At 42.0% G+C, this 16,429-nt stretch overlaps 1 protein-coding gene across 1 annotated transcript in view; it reads left to right on the forward strand.

The window, feature by feature from the left end:
* Window positions 1-16,429, forward strand: part of LOC117388169 (cadherin-10-like) — a 174,167-nt gene that overhangs the window by 24,024 nt on the left and 133,714 nt on the right. Inside the window, exon 3 of the mRNA XM_033985643.2 lies at window positions 14,941-15,235. Within this exon, the coding sequence (XP_033841534.2) occupies window positions 14,941-15,235 (295 nt within the window). The remainder of the gene's footprint in view (window positions 1-14,940; window positions 15,236-16,429) is intronic.

The raw sequence follows: 16,429 nt of genomic DNA on the forward strand, positions 1-16,429 counted from the left end.
CATTTTCTTTTAGCTTTTATTGTTTTGACATATTCACATTGAGAAGAGTAACCAAAACCATGATTCAAGTAAAAGTATTGTGTCTGAACAGTACTTTAAGTTTATAGAAAAGTTACTCAAGTAAATGGGCCCAAGTACATTTCACCTATCACCAAGTATTCACACATCTTCTACCCAATAGTAGGCAAGCTGCATTTTGATTTTCCATCATTAAAAGCCAACCCCAAACTAATTATAGAGGTCCACTGCAGTGAGATGTCAGTGTCTTGAGCACTGCGGTTTTCTATCTGACACTTTGATGCTTTCTGGCACCAAACTCTGTGGCGTGACAGCAATTACACTCCCCTCCCACCCCCTCCCACCCCGCTCTTCTCCTGTCTTGTATCATTTACCATTAAACTGTCAGGAAAACATGCGGCCATAATGCATTAGCAGAAAGGTGAAAAAAGCAAGGCTGAGCTGCGCGTGCCAAGTAACCGCTAATTCTCGAGATTGCATCAAGAAATATCGTCCGATTTGAATGTACGACGAACAAGCAAATTAAAAGTGACATTTTTAGATGGAGAACCGTCTCAGATGTCAAGGAAAAATATTGAATCAAAAGTGGTTTTATGGGCAAAGTCATGAAAAGGCGCTGATGGCTCAGTACTTGTAAAAACAGCCTTCGCTGCAATACATTGTGGGATAGCGTGTTTATTTCCCGTTCAATTCAATCAGAGCTCTCCAATCAGGCCACACACATGAGCACCGCTGTCATTTGGAGCTGATTTTGAGATTACGGTAATCAAGGCGATGCACAGAGCGTGTAGAGGCACTTGTGTATAGAGAAGGTAGGATGTAGAGGAGCGGAGAAGGCTGGAGAGGTTAGAAAGAACATGATAACAGACGAAGAGGTATATATGTAAGATGACTGAGATTGGTTGTTTTAAAATGGTAATATTGCTCTCTGCAGATGGGGACATGAGCTGGTATTTTGTTATAAAAGATCAAAATGGAAAATGCACGAATGTTGAACTCAATATTTCCCCACAATTGTGTCCCCACAAAATCTACAGATTAAAACAAATTTTGCAAAGTGATAACATCTCCCTGGAAACAAGCAGGTGGCAGACCCTGCACCATAAAACGTACCAAGTGCAGATTGAAAAATAAAGGCCTTATGTATGTGTGTGATCCTTTACAAACCGCATTATCCATGGGGATGTTTTACAAGAAATATATGAGCAGGCAATTTCACTGCAGTACTTATGCAAATTATGGCATTTTCCTGATTCGATTATTGTTCTGTGCCAATTTTAAACTTTCAGGAGAGTTTGAGGCAATGCCAATGACACCTTTATTTTGTTCAATAAATGTTTAAACAGACAGAAAAAAAAAAAAAAAAAAATGTGTAATTGGCTCTGTGCACAACGGTATCCAGCTAGTTCGAATTAGATGGACAGTTGGCTCGGACATGTCCACTCTAATGTAATGTCCATTAGGCTTTTGCCAAGTCACGCTAAAATGAATAAATATTTAAAAATGAGGCAATGGACAGAGAGCTGCAGGTGGATACCACTGACAACATGTTAAACACTTTACAAATACAAAGAAAACTTCACTGAAGGTACGACTTTTATGTCGGGGCTAATGCTAATGCTAATTTTGGAGCCAAATAAATATTAAAAAATGCCACTGACTGAAATAATATACACCTAAAAATAACTGGGTCATCCTTAAAACAGATTTAATGTTGTTATATTACATTCAACATTTGAATAGAAGCTAGCATTAGCATCGTAAACACAGATGTGTCGTGTTTAACATGTTGTCAGTGACATCCGTCTGCAGCTCCCTGTCCACTGTCTGACCCTAAACCCCTAACCTCTGACCCCTGACCCCTAAGCCAACCGCAGCCCCTTGTCCACTGTTGGACCCTAACCCCATAACCTCTGACCCCTAACCCACCTGCAAATCACTGTGCAGTGCCTCATCTTTATTTATTAATTTTAGCGAGACTCTGTAAAAACCTCATAGACGTTACATTATGCCGGAAATGGTCGGGCCCACTGTCCCTCTGATTGGACCAGGCTGCTTAACGTTACTCACACAGCCAATTTTACATAGAATTTTCATTGTTGATGACATAGGTAGAGATATTCTATTTTAGAACTCAGTGCTACTTTCTGTATTTTTTTTTTAGTACTTTTCAACTTTTTTTCCCCCACAAACTGCCAACTAAACTAAAACTATAATAAATATTGACCAAACTAACCCACCAAACCATATGAAAACCATATGAAAACCTGTCATATGCACTTTAAACGACTTTGTCCTCATTCATTTTTATGCAGTAGCGCTCTCTCTCCTGTCACAGAGGCTGTCTGTGTGTAGCAGGGATGCCCTACTTCTGAAAGCACTCGCAACCATGAGCAATACTTTCCAAAAAGACCCCAATCCTATTCAAAACCAGTTCCGGTAATTGCCTGAATTAGAATATATAGTAAAAGGTTGTGTTTTCATAATGTTAGCAAAAGTAAGCATTCTCAACATTTATCAAAGAAATGCAATGTTTTCTTTGCTGTTTCTTTCTGCTGCTCATGTAACAGCAGCCAGCGAGCATATTTAAGCTGCTGTGTAGCTGAACCTGGCTAACACGCGTAGCAACAGAGTGAAAAATTCTCGCTTTTGGCTTAAAACGGCGGGTTAGAGTAATTATTGTGTATCCATTCGCCTCTCTATTTTGCTATCTCCTCTCTGCAGCAGCGAGCAATGCTTAGCCCAGACCTGAGGAGAATTGCCAATGATTTTGCGGCTCTCTTTGTAGACAGTAACGCAGTGTTAGCGCTTTAGACTTTACCCATCAAGGCCCTTCTGTGTGCAGCTCCACTGCTTTGGGAGGAGGGCCACCAAAGACAACTTGTTAGCTACTGCTAACTTTGGTTTGGTTTAAGCTAGCGGAGAATACTGTGGTCCTCTTTGTCAATACAAGTTTCTCAAGCATCAGATGTTTGGGTGTTCTGAATATTTGGGAAGTCTGAAAAGTGTACATTATGTATGGAGTTACTATGGCTGTGTTTACATTAGTCCTGGTTTGATCCTGTTACTATTATTATTATTATTATTATTATTATTATTATTATTATTATTATTATTATTATTATTATTGTTATTATTATTATTGTTATTATTATTATTATTATTATTATTATTATTATTATTATTATTATTATTATTATTATCATCAGTAGCAGTAGTAGGAGTAGTAATAGTACCTAGTACTAGTATTTATTTTATTATTTATTTATTTTAATTTCTGTTGTAGACTTGGTTTGGTCCTTGTCTAGTTGTATTTTACTACCATGTATGGCTCCCTTTTATAAGCTAAGGTAGCTTTTGGTGAGTTCCCTTTTCACAAAACTGTCATAAAAATAGTAAATAAAAATAAATAAATAGTATTAACTGCTCACAAATATTTTGTAAATCATTATTAAATAATTAATTATTAATAAATTCCAAAGAGAGAGTCAAACTCATAACCCTGCAGCATGAGTGCTACTCAGCTATCGTACCAACAATAGCGCGAGTTTACTTACTGTAATTTTCCATTTACTTATAACATTTTATTATTACGTTTTATTGAATTTTTTCAAAGCAAAATAACTGACATAATAAAGGTGTCTTGAAATGACTCCATTAAAGATACAATATCCCATACTTACACCCTCATGGAGAGCCAGCTTCACACCAGTATCCACTGGTCCTATTGGATAACTAGCACTAGTATGAATGATTGCACATCACCATGCAGCTAGAGGACATTTGCCATTTGAATCCAGCGTAATTTGACAAAACACTGCAGGAGAAATATGCACCAGATTACAGTGTGTGTGACTTTTGTAACAGTGAGAAACAGTGGCTATAGGGTTCTAGTTGTTTACCAGCACTGAGTACACCGAGTGGTACTTCTGCTTTTTATATTGTACTAAATCCTACATGAATGCACTGAAGAGTTATACCATATCTCCATGTCCATAGTGTTATTTGGAACATGTTTACCTCATATGGAAATGCACTGACAAATATGAATTCATCTTGTTTATGGAAATCTAGGCCATCGCTGTTTATGTTTCATGAAGTAATTAAACCTACATTTTCCATACAGCTTGTAGCGAGTCTCAAGTTTTGTCCAATATTATGTTTGAACATTTTGATTTTAAAATGTTTTTAACATCTACAAACCATGTGCATATGTGTTTAGTTATAATTTTAGATCCAAATGGGCAAAATCTTAAAGGTGCACTATCGAACTTTTCTGGCACAACTTTTCTGCGTGTCTCCATAGAAATCTTAACATATTGCCTGGAATAATCCACAATAAAGCATTAAACTCTATCTCTGTATCACCACTAGGACAACTACTGGTTATATCTGTAGAGGAAAGACCCCAGCAAAAACATCTAAGCCACAAAAACATCTGAACTTGCATACATGCAAGATGAATTTGGAACATTTCAGGCAAAGCAATAACATCTCCATGGAGACAAGCAGACAGCAGACTCTCCATCAAGAAATTTACATATCGCACGTTTAGTATTGGACATTTATCCTTGCCTTAGTCTTAAGACTTTGAGTGGGGAGGGGGTGATGGCAAAAATAACACCTTAAGTGAGTTTTGCCTGACATGGGACCTTTAAATTTCAATATTCGCTTAAAGGTGCATTATGTACCTTTCTGGCACATCTGCCATCTCTGTGATGTTACTACCTTTGCTGGAATGTTCCAAAGCATGGTATTACACTTCTTGTCTTGCATGTACTTTATTAAGGTGTTTTATTGCTTAAATATACTTTAAATAAACATGCATTTTTACTGCGAGCTCTCCACAGATGTGACTTGTAACTTAGCCTGTTTTTATCACTTGCTTGTGGAAAATTGTAATAGACTCAAGCACTTGGCAGTTAATACCAAAGCTCAATTAGAGTGTTTCTCCACTGATCCGAAAGTTGATAGTTTGAATCCCACTCTCAACATAAACATCATTGGTTGAAAGGTCAGATCCACTGATCCCCTCAGTGTCTGTATACACCAGTGTGTGAATATGTGTGAATGTGTGTGTGACTGGGTGAGTGTTTCCTTGATGTAAAGAGCTTGAAGGTGGACAAGAGCTATATAAAAATGTTTACCATTTACTCTCCACTAGCAGAGTTACTCAGTGCACTCAGAAAAAAAAGCGGCCATTCAGCAAGACACTTCACTAACTTTGCCTTCAATCCATCTTATCATTTTACATTTTCTATATTTGACACAAAAAAAAAAATCAAAAATTCCAAATGGACCAATGGATCTAAACAAGTTGTTGACATGCTCGTTATGAAATGCATCAAAACACATTCTGATGCAGGCCAGTACTTACATAAAGACTAATTATACCGTACTCTTTCCACACAGCTTTCCTGCGGTGATCAAATCCAGAATAACGTTATGCTTTATGCACCTGGGCCACTCTCACGCATTCTCCAAGAAGAATAATTTCACTTTTAGATGACACTCTATCTCTTAATAACTCATTGAAACCTGCTTACTGCTGCAGTTTTATCTCTTTATTTGCACTTACACTGACTAGGAAAGCTATATGTAGATACAGGGAGGAGAAGTTTATCCACAAGTCCATGTAGACACGGGGAAATTAGCACAAGTGCATGAGGTAAGGTCCACAAGGGCAAAAACACAGGCATCGGGATATGTAAATATATGACATAAGCCTCTCCCTACACTGTAAAAAGTCCATTATGAAGTGCATTAAGCAGCTGGCGGCGCGCTTTGATGGTTTGTCATTTGTTGTTTTCGTAGGTGGCTGTTTTAAAGAATTAACAACCAAGACTGAGGGATATGGTAATAAAAGAGAGAGGGGAGTAATCAAAAGAATGTGTTATTGTGCAGAGCTGGAGAGTGGCAGGAGAGAGTGGCATCATTAGAATATGCTGTAAATATAGAGGTATTTTTTTGTATTGGAGCGAAAATGCAGTTTTTTACCTCAGGAGTGAAACATAATTGACTTGGGAATATAAATATATTAAGTTACGAATAATAAGAGCTTTTAGTTCTTTACAAACTTTTTTAAAGGTGCACTTTTCGGGTGGAGGGTTGGCCACCTGCTTGTCTCATGGAAATGGTAGTGCTTTACCTTCAAGACTGTGGTACCTTCTGGAGGTGGCACCATTCCATTCTTCATGAAGGTATATGCTAGGTTTTACGCCATGCTGAGGAAGATTATAGCCAGGCCAATTAGGAATCAGGTTTGTGGAGATGCAAGCCCATTCACAAGAAGGACACATGTTTTTGATTGCAAGAAAAATAAATGAAATAATAATAATAATAATAATAATAATAATAATAATAATAATAATAATAATAATAATAATAATAATAATAATAATAATAATAATAATAATACATTTTCTTCCGCTTATCTGGGGCCGGGTTGCGGGGGCAGCAGTCTAAGCAGGGACCCCCAGACTTCCCTCACCCCGGACACGTCCTCCAGCTCCTGTCCTGGGTCTTCCCCCGGGCCTCCTCCCGGTGGGACAAGCCCGGAACACTTCCCTAGGGAGGCATCCAGAAGGCATCCTGAGCAGATGCCTGAGCCACCTCAACTGGTTCCTCCCGAGCTCCTCACCCTATCCCTAAGGGTGCACCCAGCCACCCTACGGACGAAACCCATTTTGGCCCCTTTTATCCACGATCTTGTCCTTCCGGTCATTACCCAGAGCTCATGACCATAGCTGAGGGCAGGAACGTAGATTGACCGGTAAATACTACTACTACTACTACTACTACTACTACTACTACTACTACTACTACTACTACTACTACTACTACTAATAATAATAATAATAATAATAATAATAATAATAATAATAATAATAATAATAATAACTATTATTATTATTATTATTATTATTATTATTATTTTAGCTCATATGCTTTTACTACAATTAATTTCTTCACAGAGACTAAATATGGAGGCACTACTTTTACTTATCTTCAATAATTATTTGAAATATATTTACCTTTACCATAGATATATTTTTTTTCTTTGTGCTACTTCACACTGTATCTGTCACTGCAGCACTCCAAACACAATGCATTTAAAGCAGGAGCTGAGATCATGTGTCACCAAAGGATACACTTACTCCTGTGAAAAGTGCTGCTATAAAAGCCCATTTGAATGCATCAAATTCACATGCATTTCCTCTATTATTGCCCTGTCAGTCATTCTCAGAGGAGGTAACACAACCTACTCTTATAGATACGACTCTGTACCCCCACAATGCAAATACATGTGCAATTTCACACTGAGCAGTAGCCACTTTTAATAGACTTTATCCATAAACTTGTTTGAATCATTTGAACTTGACAGTTTCCTGTTACTAATTCTGCCCCATTTTGAAATTCAAACATTGTGTCTGCCAGTGTCTGACTTCCATCCAAAACTTGTATTTTTTCCCTTTCACTGTTGACACCCAAACTGTGCGAAAAGAAAATAATTAGTTCCCCCCCTTACCGCAGCATCCAAGGTACATTAATATTAATACAGCCTCTCTAACTACTTGTCATTTGAAATAGTGCTCTAAATATATCCAGTGTCGCAAGCACTGGTTTAATGAGTTTGAATCCATCGCTGTCATTGCAAGGACCCAGCCACCATTACACTTATGACAACTTCCAGACAGTAGACACAAAGGTCAGGTTTGACTCATTTTGGCCAGAATAGATCAGAGTCATTTTAAAGAAGCCCCATGGAACTTTTCTTCATGCCATAATTGACTCTATAGCATAGATCAGGATAAAGACGTTGACTGAGGGAATGTGTCAATGAAGCCACTTGAGGCCAGCAGTTATAGCAGCTAGTCATTAGCCTAGAACCTCAGGGAAAGAAGGCATTGGTTGGAGAAGGAAAGAAGATTGGTCTTTTAGTAAGGTTCATATTTTGATTTACAAACAAAATAGTGAAATAAAAACACCAGGGTCAGGTCATGGAGATTACGTTAAAACAAGCATTGTAAGGTCAGAATTAGAAGCCTATGTACAGTTATATATACAGTATATGATCCATGGAGAAGTTATTGCTTTGCCTGAAATGTTTCACTGTATGGCATTTTTGTCATTATTATTTACTTCCTCATATGCATTTTGATTTCTCAAAACTATCTGAAATACATATATTTCTACACTTCACAGATCTGAACTTTAACTTGGCTTGGTAGACGTTTAAGTTGTAAGACGTTTCACTGCAAAAACACAGTTTTATATTTTTTCTTTTGCTATGGATCAGACCAGGACAACTAAGGGATTACATAGATATGTAATTGTTTTTAGCTTCACTTTCACAGAAAACTCCACACTACTCTCTGACAGTTGTATTAAGTGTTTATGAACTCATCATGGTTAATAATTAGGATGTACAGTATGTTTTAGGTAAGTGAGGAATACATTTGGACCACTGCAAACTATTTATAATGAACTAGTTCATCATTTCTAAGATCAGGGAGGGCACTCATGAGTTTAATGCCATATTGTGTAACATTCCAGATAAAACTATAAGATCTCAATGAAGAGTGTGCACCTTTAAAAGTGCAATCAGGTAGAATGATAGAAGGACTCATTTACAGAGGGCTTATGGATTGTCAAGCAGTTATGTTAGATTGCATAGAGTCAATTTGAATGCTGTTTTCAATGTGTACTGGTGATGACTGGCTGCTCGTAGCTGAAGTTGGAGCATAAATTGAGTCCACAGGGAAGCTAAGGGCATTTACATTTCTAAAATTACCAGTTTGTGTCAAAACAAACAAGGCAACAGATCCATAATGTCAAAATACCAGAGTCAATAGAGGGCTCTTGAAGACTTCATTGGCTTATGTTTTTGAAAGAAATGATATGCTGTTCAGTAACAACACATTCGGTTTAATTAGTTTCTGAGAAATAAGATGGACCATATGTTCAGATTTAGTTTTGCTCATTAGTAATTTTAAGAGTTCCTTTAAATGTGAAAAAGATATGAGCTTCCAATATTTGCAGTCATTTTCACTATATTCAACAGCTCAATTTGTTTCCAACCCAATTCATGTGTAAAATGGCAAAAGTCTAAAACTGAAACATTCATTTGAATAATTAAATATTGTCAATTATTCTAACTGAAGTGGGACTAAACACCTAAACTAAAGAACTGAAGGAGAGAGTCACGGGGGAGGATGGGTCTGGAGGACTAAAAGGGAGAGTGAGGGGAAGGAGGGGCGGGGTCTGGAGGACTAAATGGGAGAGTGAGGGGGAGGAGGGAGGGGGTCTGGAGGACTAAATGAGGGAGAAGGGGTGAGGAGGGGGAGGAGGGGGGTGGGGTGGAGGACTAAAGAGGAGAGTGAGGGGGGAGGGGTCTGGAGTATTAAAGGGGAGAGTAAGGGGGGTTGACTAAAGAAAAGAGGAAGGAGGATGGGGGTGGGGTCTGGAGATATAAGGAAGAGTGTGATTGGTGTAACAGGTATCCACAAAACTCTGCCCCTGCAGTCAGTGGTTTATAATCATAAACACCTGACTTTAATCAGAATCAGAATCAGAACATTTTTATTGCCGTCATCAGTGAACACAGCTCACAGACTAGGAACTTACATCGGTGATAAAGTGCAGCATAAAAATACGCTGAATAAATAAAAATAAAAATAAATTAATTAATTTAAAAAAGACATGCTTAAAGATAAAATAAAATACCAGGGCAGTCATGTGTGATGTTACCAACTACTGGAAATTGCAGAGCCCATTGGAGGCAGAACACACTTAGATTTAGGCTTTTTTGACCAGCTTGCAGATTTACCACTAAAGTTGCCAAAAATGACTAGAAACAGCTATACAAACACCATATACACCACAGTATAGCACCAAAACAAGTGAATTTAGTTTTTAGTTCCACTTTAAAGTTGAAAATATCCCCTACCTGTTTTTTTGTCTGGACATGACATTTAAGCATGTTCAATTACATGTTCAATAAAAAGACCTTAAAAAGCATGCATTTTTACTGTGACCGGGTCGCTTTCCCACAGATCTGACCTGTAACTTGGCTTGATGTCATCTCCAGATTACCATGATGGAGATAAATATGTCATACTCCAGAACATTGTCATGGAGACAAGCACGGGACAAACCCTCAGAAAAGTTACATGATGCACCTTTATAGCCTTGTGTTTTCCTATCCTGCATTCCCCAATGTTTCTCCTAACCTTCATTTGTATACAGGTTAGAAGGGCATTCCAGTCCTTTGAGGCAACTGCTTGAAATCAGTGCATTACATAATTAATGACTCAACCCAATTTAGTGCCTACATTACAAGACAAAACTCCAGACAGATAGACAGCAGTGCGCCGAGTTCAATTCCTAATCCTAAATAAACAGGCAGCACCACAATAGTGATGCAAACACTGGTAAAAATCAGGCTAACAGGCTAAAGCTACATACAATTTGCTAATAACTGTCTCCATCATGGTGCACTACCCAAATGTTAATCTGGCAAAGTAAGGTTATCTACGTTTAAAATGTGAAGAAATACTGTAGAAATCTGATCACATAATGATTCAACTCAAAGGCATTTTGAGTGTGTGCGTGTTCAAGTTCAAGCTATTATGAAATCCCACAAGGTTGTTACATTCTACACTGGTTGTGGATCTGAAGTCTCTCTATTTTGCAAGGGCAGTGATTATGGTCCTCATCTGAAAGAAAGCTAAAACTAAAATGAATAGTAGAAATATAGGGACTTATAAATATATGCAGTTGTTGTCTAATTGTATTCTATTAAAGGTGTTGTACAGTATATTTCTAAAAGCCAATCGGGACATCATTGGCTAAAGCATTTCTGAACAAGAACCAGGCAGTTACATTATGAGCTTACCAAATACAACCAGATCTAAACCATGTCCAAACTAGGACCAAACAGGTCCTAATCCAAAGGAGGCCATGTGAAGGGATTACTAAAACAAAGCAAAGGACCCGTACCTCAGACTCAAGGAGTTCAAAAATGTTTGGCATTTTTATATATATATATATATATATATATATATATATATATATATATATATATATATATATATATATATATATATATCCATCCATCTTCTTCCGCTTTATCCGGGGCCGGGTCGTGGGGGCAGCAGTCTAAGCAGGGACTCCCAGACTTCCCTCACCCCGGACACGTCCTCCAGCTCCTCCGGTGGGACCCCAAGGCGTTCCCAGGCCAGCCGAGAGACATAGTCCCTCCAGCGTGTCCTGGGTCTTCCCCGGGGCCTCCTCCCGGTGGGACATGCCCAGAACACCTCCCTAGGGAGGCGTCCAGGAGGCATCCTGAGCAGATGCCCGAGCCACCTCAGCTGGTTCCTCTCAACGTGTAGGAGCAGCGGCTCTACTCCGAGCTCCTCCCGTGTGACCGCGCTCCTCACCCTATCCCTAAGGGTGCGCCCGGCCACTCTGCGGAGGAAGCCCATTTCAGCCGCTTGTATCCGCGACCTTGTCCTTTCGGTCATGACCCAGAGCTCATGACCATAGGTGAGGGTAGGAACGTAGATTGATCGGTAAATCGAGAGCTTCGCCTTCCGGCTCAGCTCCTTCTTTACCACAACGGACCGATACAGCGACCGCATCACTGCAGACGCTGCACCGATCCGCCTGTCAATCTCCCGCTCCATCCTTCCCTCACTCGTGAACAAGACCCCGAGATACTTGAACTCCTCCACTTGGGGCAGAGACTCACCACCCACCCGGAGAGAGCAAACCACCTTTTTCCGGTCGAGAACCATGGCCTCGGATTTGGAAGAGCTGATTCTCATCCCAGCCGCTTCACACTCGGCTGCAAACCGCCCCAGTGCCTGCTGCAGGTCCTGGCTCGAAGAAGCCATCAGGACAACATCATCTGCAAACAGCAGAGATGAAATCCTATGGTTCCCAAACCAGGCCCCCTCCGGCCCCTGGCTGCGCCTAGAAATTCTGTCGATAAATATAATGAACAGAACCGGTGACAAAGGGCAGCCCTGGCGGAGTCCAACATGCACCGGGAACAGGTCTGACTTACTGCCGGCAATGCGAACACAGCTCCTGCTCCGGTCATACAGGGACCGGACAGCCCTTAGCAAAGAGCCCCGGACCCCATACTCCCAGAGCACCCCCCAAAGGACACCACGAGGGACACGGTCGAATGCCTTCTCCAGATCCACAAAACACATGTGGACTGGTTGGGCAAACTCCCATGAGCCCTCCAGGACCCGATGGAGAGTATAGAGCTGGTCCAGTGTTCCACGACCAGGACGAAAACCACACTGCTCCTCCTGAATCCGAGGTTCGACTATCGGTCGGATTCTCCTCTCCAGTACCCTGGAATAGACCTTACCGGGAAGACTGAGGAGTGTGATTCCCCTGTAATTGGAACACACCCTCCGGTCCCCCTTCTTATACAGAGGGACCACCACCCCGGTCTGCCATTCCACAGGTACTGTCCCCGACCGCCACGCGATGTTGCAGAGACGTGTCAGCCAAGACAGCCCCACAACATCCAGAGACTTGAGGTACTCAGGACGGATCTCGTCCACCCCCGGAGCCTTACCACCGAGGAGCTTGCCAACCACCTCAGTGACTTCAGCCAGGGTGATGGACGAGTCCGCCTCTGGGACCCCAGTTTCTGCTTCCTCCTCGGAAGACGTGACAGTGGGATTGAGGAGATCCTCAAAGTATTCCTTCCACCACCCGACAACATCCCCAGTCGAAGTCAGCAGCTCTCCACCTGCACTGTAAACAGTGTTGGTGAAGCACTGCTTCCCCCTCCTGAGGCGTCAGACGGTTTGCCAGAATCTCTTTGAGGTCGTCTGATAGTCCTCCTCCATGGCCTCCCCGAACTCCTCCCAACCCCGAGTTTTTGCCTCTGTGACTGCCCGAGCCGCGGCACGCTTGGCCCGCCAGTACTCATCAGCTGCCTCAGGAGTCCCACGAGCCAACAAGGCTCGATAGGACTCCTTCTTCAGCTTGACAGCATCCCTTACTTCCGGTGTCCACCACCGGGTTCGGGGATTGCCGCCGCGACAAGCACCACAGACCTTACGACCACAGCTACGAGCAGCCGCATCGACAATAGAGGTGGAGAACATGGCCCACTCGGAGTCCATGTCTCCAACCTCCCCCGGGATCAGGGAGAAGCTCTCCCGGAGGTGGGAGTTGAAGACCCCCCTGACAGAGGGCTCCGCCAGACGTTCCCAGCAGACCCTCACAATACGCTTGGGCCTGCCAGGTCTGTCCGGCTTCCTCCTCCGCCAGCGGATCCAACTCACCACCAGGTGGTGATCGGTTGACAGCTCAGCCCCTCTCTTCACCCGAGTGTCCAAGACACGCGGTCGGAGGTCAGATGACACGACAACAAAGTCGATCATCGACCTCCGACCTAGAGTGTCCTGGTGCCACGTGCACCGATGGACACCCTTGTGCTCGAACATGGTGTTCGTTATGGACAAACTGTGACTAGCACAGAAGTCCAATAACAAAACACCGCTCGGGTTCAGATCGGGGAGGCCGTTCCTCCCAATCACACCCCTCCAAGTGTCACTGTCGTTACCCACATGGGCGTTGAAGTCCCCCAGGAGAACAACGGAGTCCCCGGTTGGTACACTGTCTAGTACCCCTCCCAGGGACTCCAAGAAGGCCGGGTACTCTGCACTGCTGTTTGGCCCGTAGGCCGACACAACAGTAAGAGACCTGTCCCCGACCCGAAGGCGCAGGGACGCGACCCTCTCGTTCACCGGAGTGAACCCCAACACGCAGCGGCTGAGCTGTGGGGCAATGAGCAAGCCCACACCAGCTCGCCGCCGCTCCCCGCGGGCAACGCCAGAGAAATGGAGAGTCCAACCCCTCTCAAGAAGTTGGGTTCCAGAGCCCAAGCTGTGCGTGGAAGTGAGGCCGACTATATCTAGCCGGTAACGCTCAACCTCCCGCACAAGCTCAGGCTCCTTCCCCCCCAGCGAGGTGACGTTCCACGTCCCCAGAGCTAGTCTCCATGTCCGGAGATCCGGTCGTCGAGGTCCCCGCCTTCGACTGCCGCCCGGATCTCTCCGCACCCGCCCCTCATGGCTCCTCCCGCAGGTGGTGGGTCCACGGGAGGACGGCCCCACGTCGTTCCTTCGGGCTGGGCCCGACCGGGCCCCGTGGGGAAAGGCCCGGCCACCAGGCGCTCGCTGCCGAGCACCCACCCCAGGCCTGGCTCCAGGGTGGGGCCCCGGTAACGCCAGTCCGGGCGACGTAAACGGCCTCGTTGGATTTCTCTTCATGATGGGCTTCTGAACCGCTCTTAGTCAGACCCGTCTCCCAGGACCTGTTTGCCATGGGTGACCCTACCAGGGGCATGAAGCCCCCGACAACATAGCTCCCAGGATCATTCGGGTGCTCAAACCCCTCCACCACGTTAAGGTGGCGGTTCGGGGAGGGGATATATATATATATATATATATATATATATATATATATATATATATATATATATATATATACACATACCCATCTCCGCCTTATTCCAGTAGCCCATTTCTCATCAAGGTGCGCTGGTTCCCCAACACACTCTTTTCTGATTAGAAGGATTTGACTAACAATAACAAACACAAAATTAGACACAAAATAAGATATCTTTTGAATGGGGAAAAATACTCATAAAGTCTTTCAAATGGTGATCATTTGCCTGAAACCCATGAATAAGCCCACATGATGATTTTTTGTGAAAGTACTATTATTTTGGCTTTGTACTTGATTTGTATTGAGTTTGCAACTGAACATTGAAATTGGTCATTTTCTTTAGTGGAAAATCGATTTGAAATTTTCACTACTGTGATAACAAAAAAAATCTTGTTTCAAATATTCAGTTACTTACTTACCAATTACTTATGTCTCCAGCTCCACTCCAATATGGACAAAGGTGACGGTAATGTGAAGTACGTTCTGACCGGTGATGGAGCAGGGACTTTGTTTCTGATTGATGAAAAGTCGGGAGACATCCACGCCACGAAACGCCTGGACCGAGAGGAGAAGGCCATGTACATCCTGCATGCCAAAGTCCTGGATCGTTCCACCCTCGCAGAGCTTGAGCCCGACACCGAGTTTAACATCAAAATACACGACATCAACGACAATGCGCCAAGGTTCGCCAAAGACGTGTACTTCGCCAGTGTGCCCGAGATGTCTGAAGTGGGTGAGTAAATGCTCCTATGGCTGTTTTTATGAGGAGTTTGTGAGCTAAAATTGAGTTTATAATTTTCATGATTTCAATGGATAGCAGTTTGTCCTTGAGTCATTTTAAATACTAGCAGTAAATAAAACATAATGAGCTTTTTCTATCAAAAATCTACATTTATGAACAACTTGTTAAGGAATAGTTTACATAACACATTAGGATCAGTTATGTCTTGTTTTATTTTAGCTTAAAGGAAATAAAGGCCATTTTCAGTATCTGCATTGGTATTGGTTGATATCTGGTATCGGCAGATAGTTCAAGCCATAGTATTGAATTGGGTATCGAAATTGAAAAAGCTGAATCAGCTGAATCAAGTGATACATAATGTAAGTCCTTATGATAGGCAACATTAAACCCTGACTATTTTCAGAATGGAAAGTTTGCACATCAAGTAGAGAGACTGTTTGAAATGGCAAGGTTCCAATGCATTTTAAATGTATTCATTTAGTCCTTTAGAATCCAATGCTTTACCATCGTGTGAACAGAAAAATGCTAAATGCAGTAGTAAGTAAAACCATTTACAGTTGCACTGGCTTAATTAAAGTTCAGTGGTACCACAGCAGACCAGTCCATACATTACAAGACGGTGGTGACACTGAGAACTAGACTATTTATTAAAGGGTATTACATTTCTTTGCGGTATAAGCGGTATTAACACATAACATATTTAGGGTATAATTTTGTCACAGACATGTGTTTTCATACACCATTATATTGTCCATAGTGAAACATAACCAAGCCAAGATTAGAAATGTAAATCCTTAAAAGGCAAAATTAAAGCCAAGTTAAATAGTGAGAATATAAAATATAATCAAAGATGTAGCCTGCATTTTCATAGTCCTAGAATCCAATGCTTTACCATCACGTGGGCAGATGCAAAATGCTGAATAAGGTAAATCTGTCAACAGAGTTTTGTATGTGCCATGTTTTCTGAACCACTTTTTATGTATTAAAAATCTTAGTGTTAGCCCAGCAGCCCTGCTATGTCAATATAAAAAGAAGTTTATGGATTACAGAACAGTTGCCTGGCAAATCCAGAATAATATCTCTATGTAATTGTACATACAGAATGATGTTAGTCTGGTCCCCAAGCCCTCTGTCATGTCTCAAGCCAAGCCAGTCAAACAGATTTGTGCAATCAGATTTTTTTTT

Source organism: Periophthalmus magnuspinnatus, chromosome 20 (genome assembly GCF_009829125.3).
Source record: "Periophthalmus magnuspinnatus isolate fPerMag1 chromosome 20, fPerMag1.2.pri, whole genome shotgun sequence".
Taxonomy (NCBI): domain Eukaryota; kingdom Metazoa; phylum Chordata; class Actinopteri; order Gobiiformes; family Gobiidae; genus Periophthalmus; species Periophthalmus magnuspinnatus.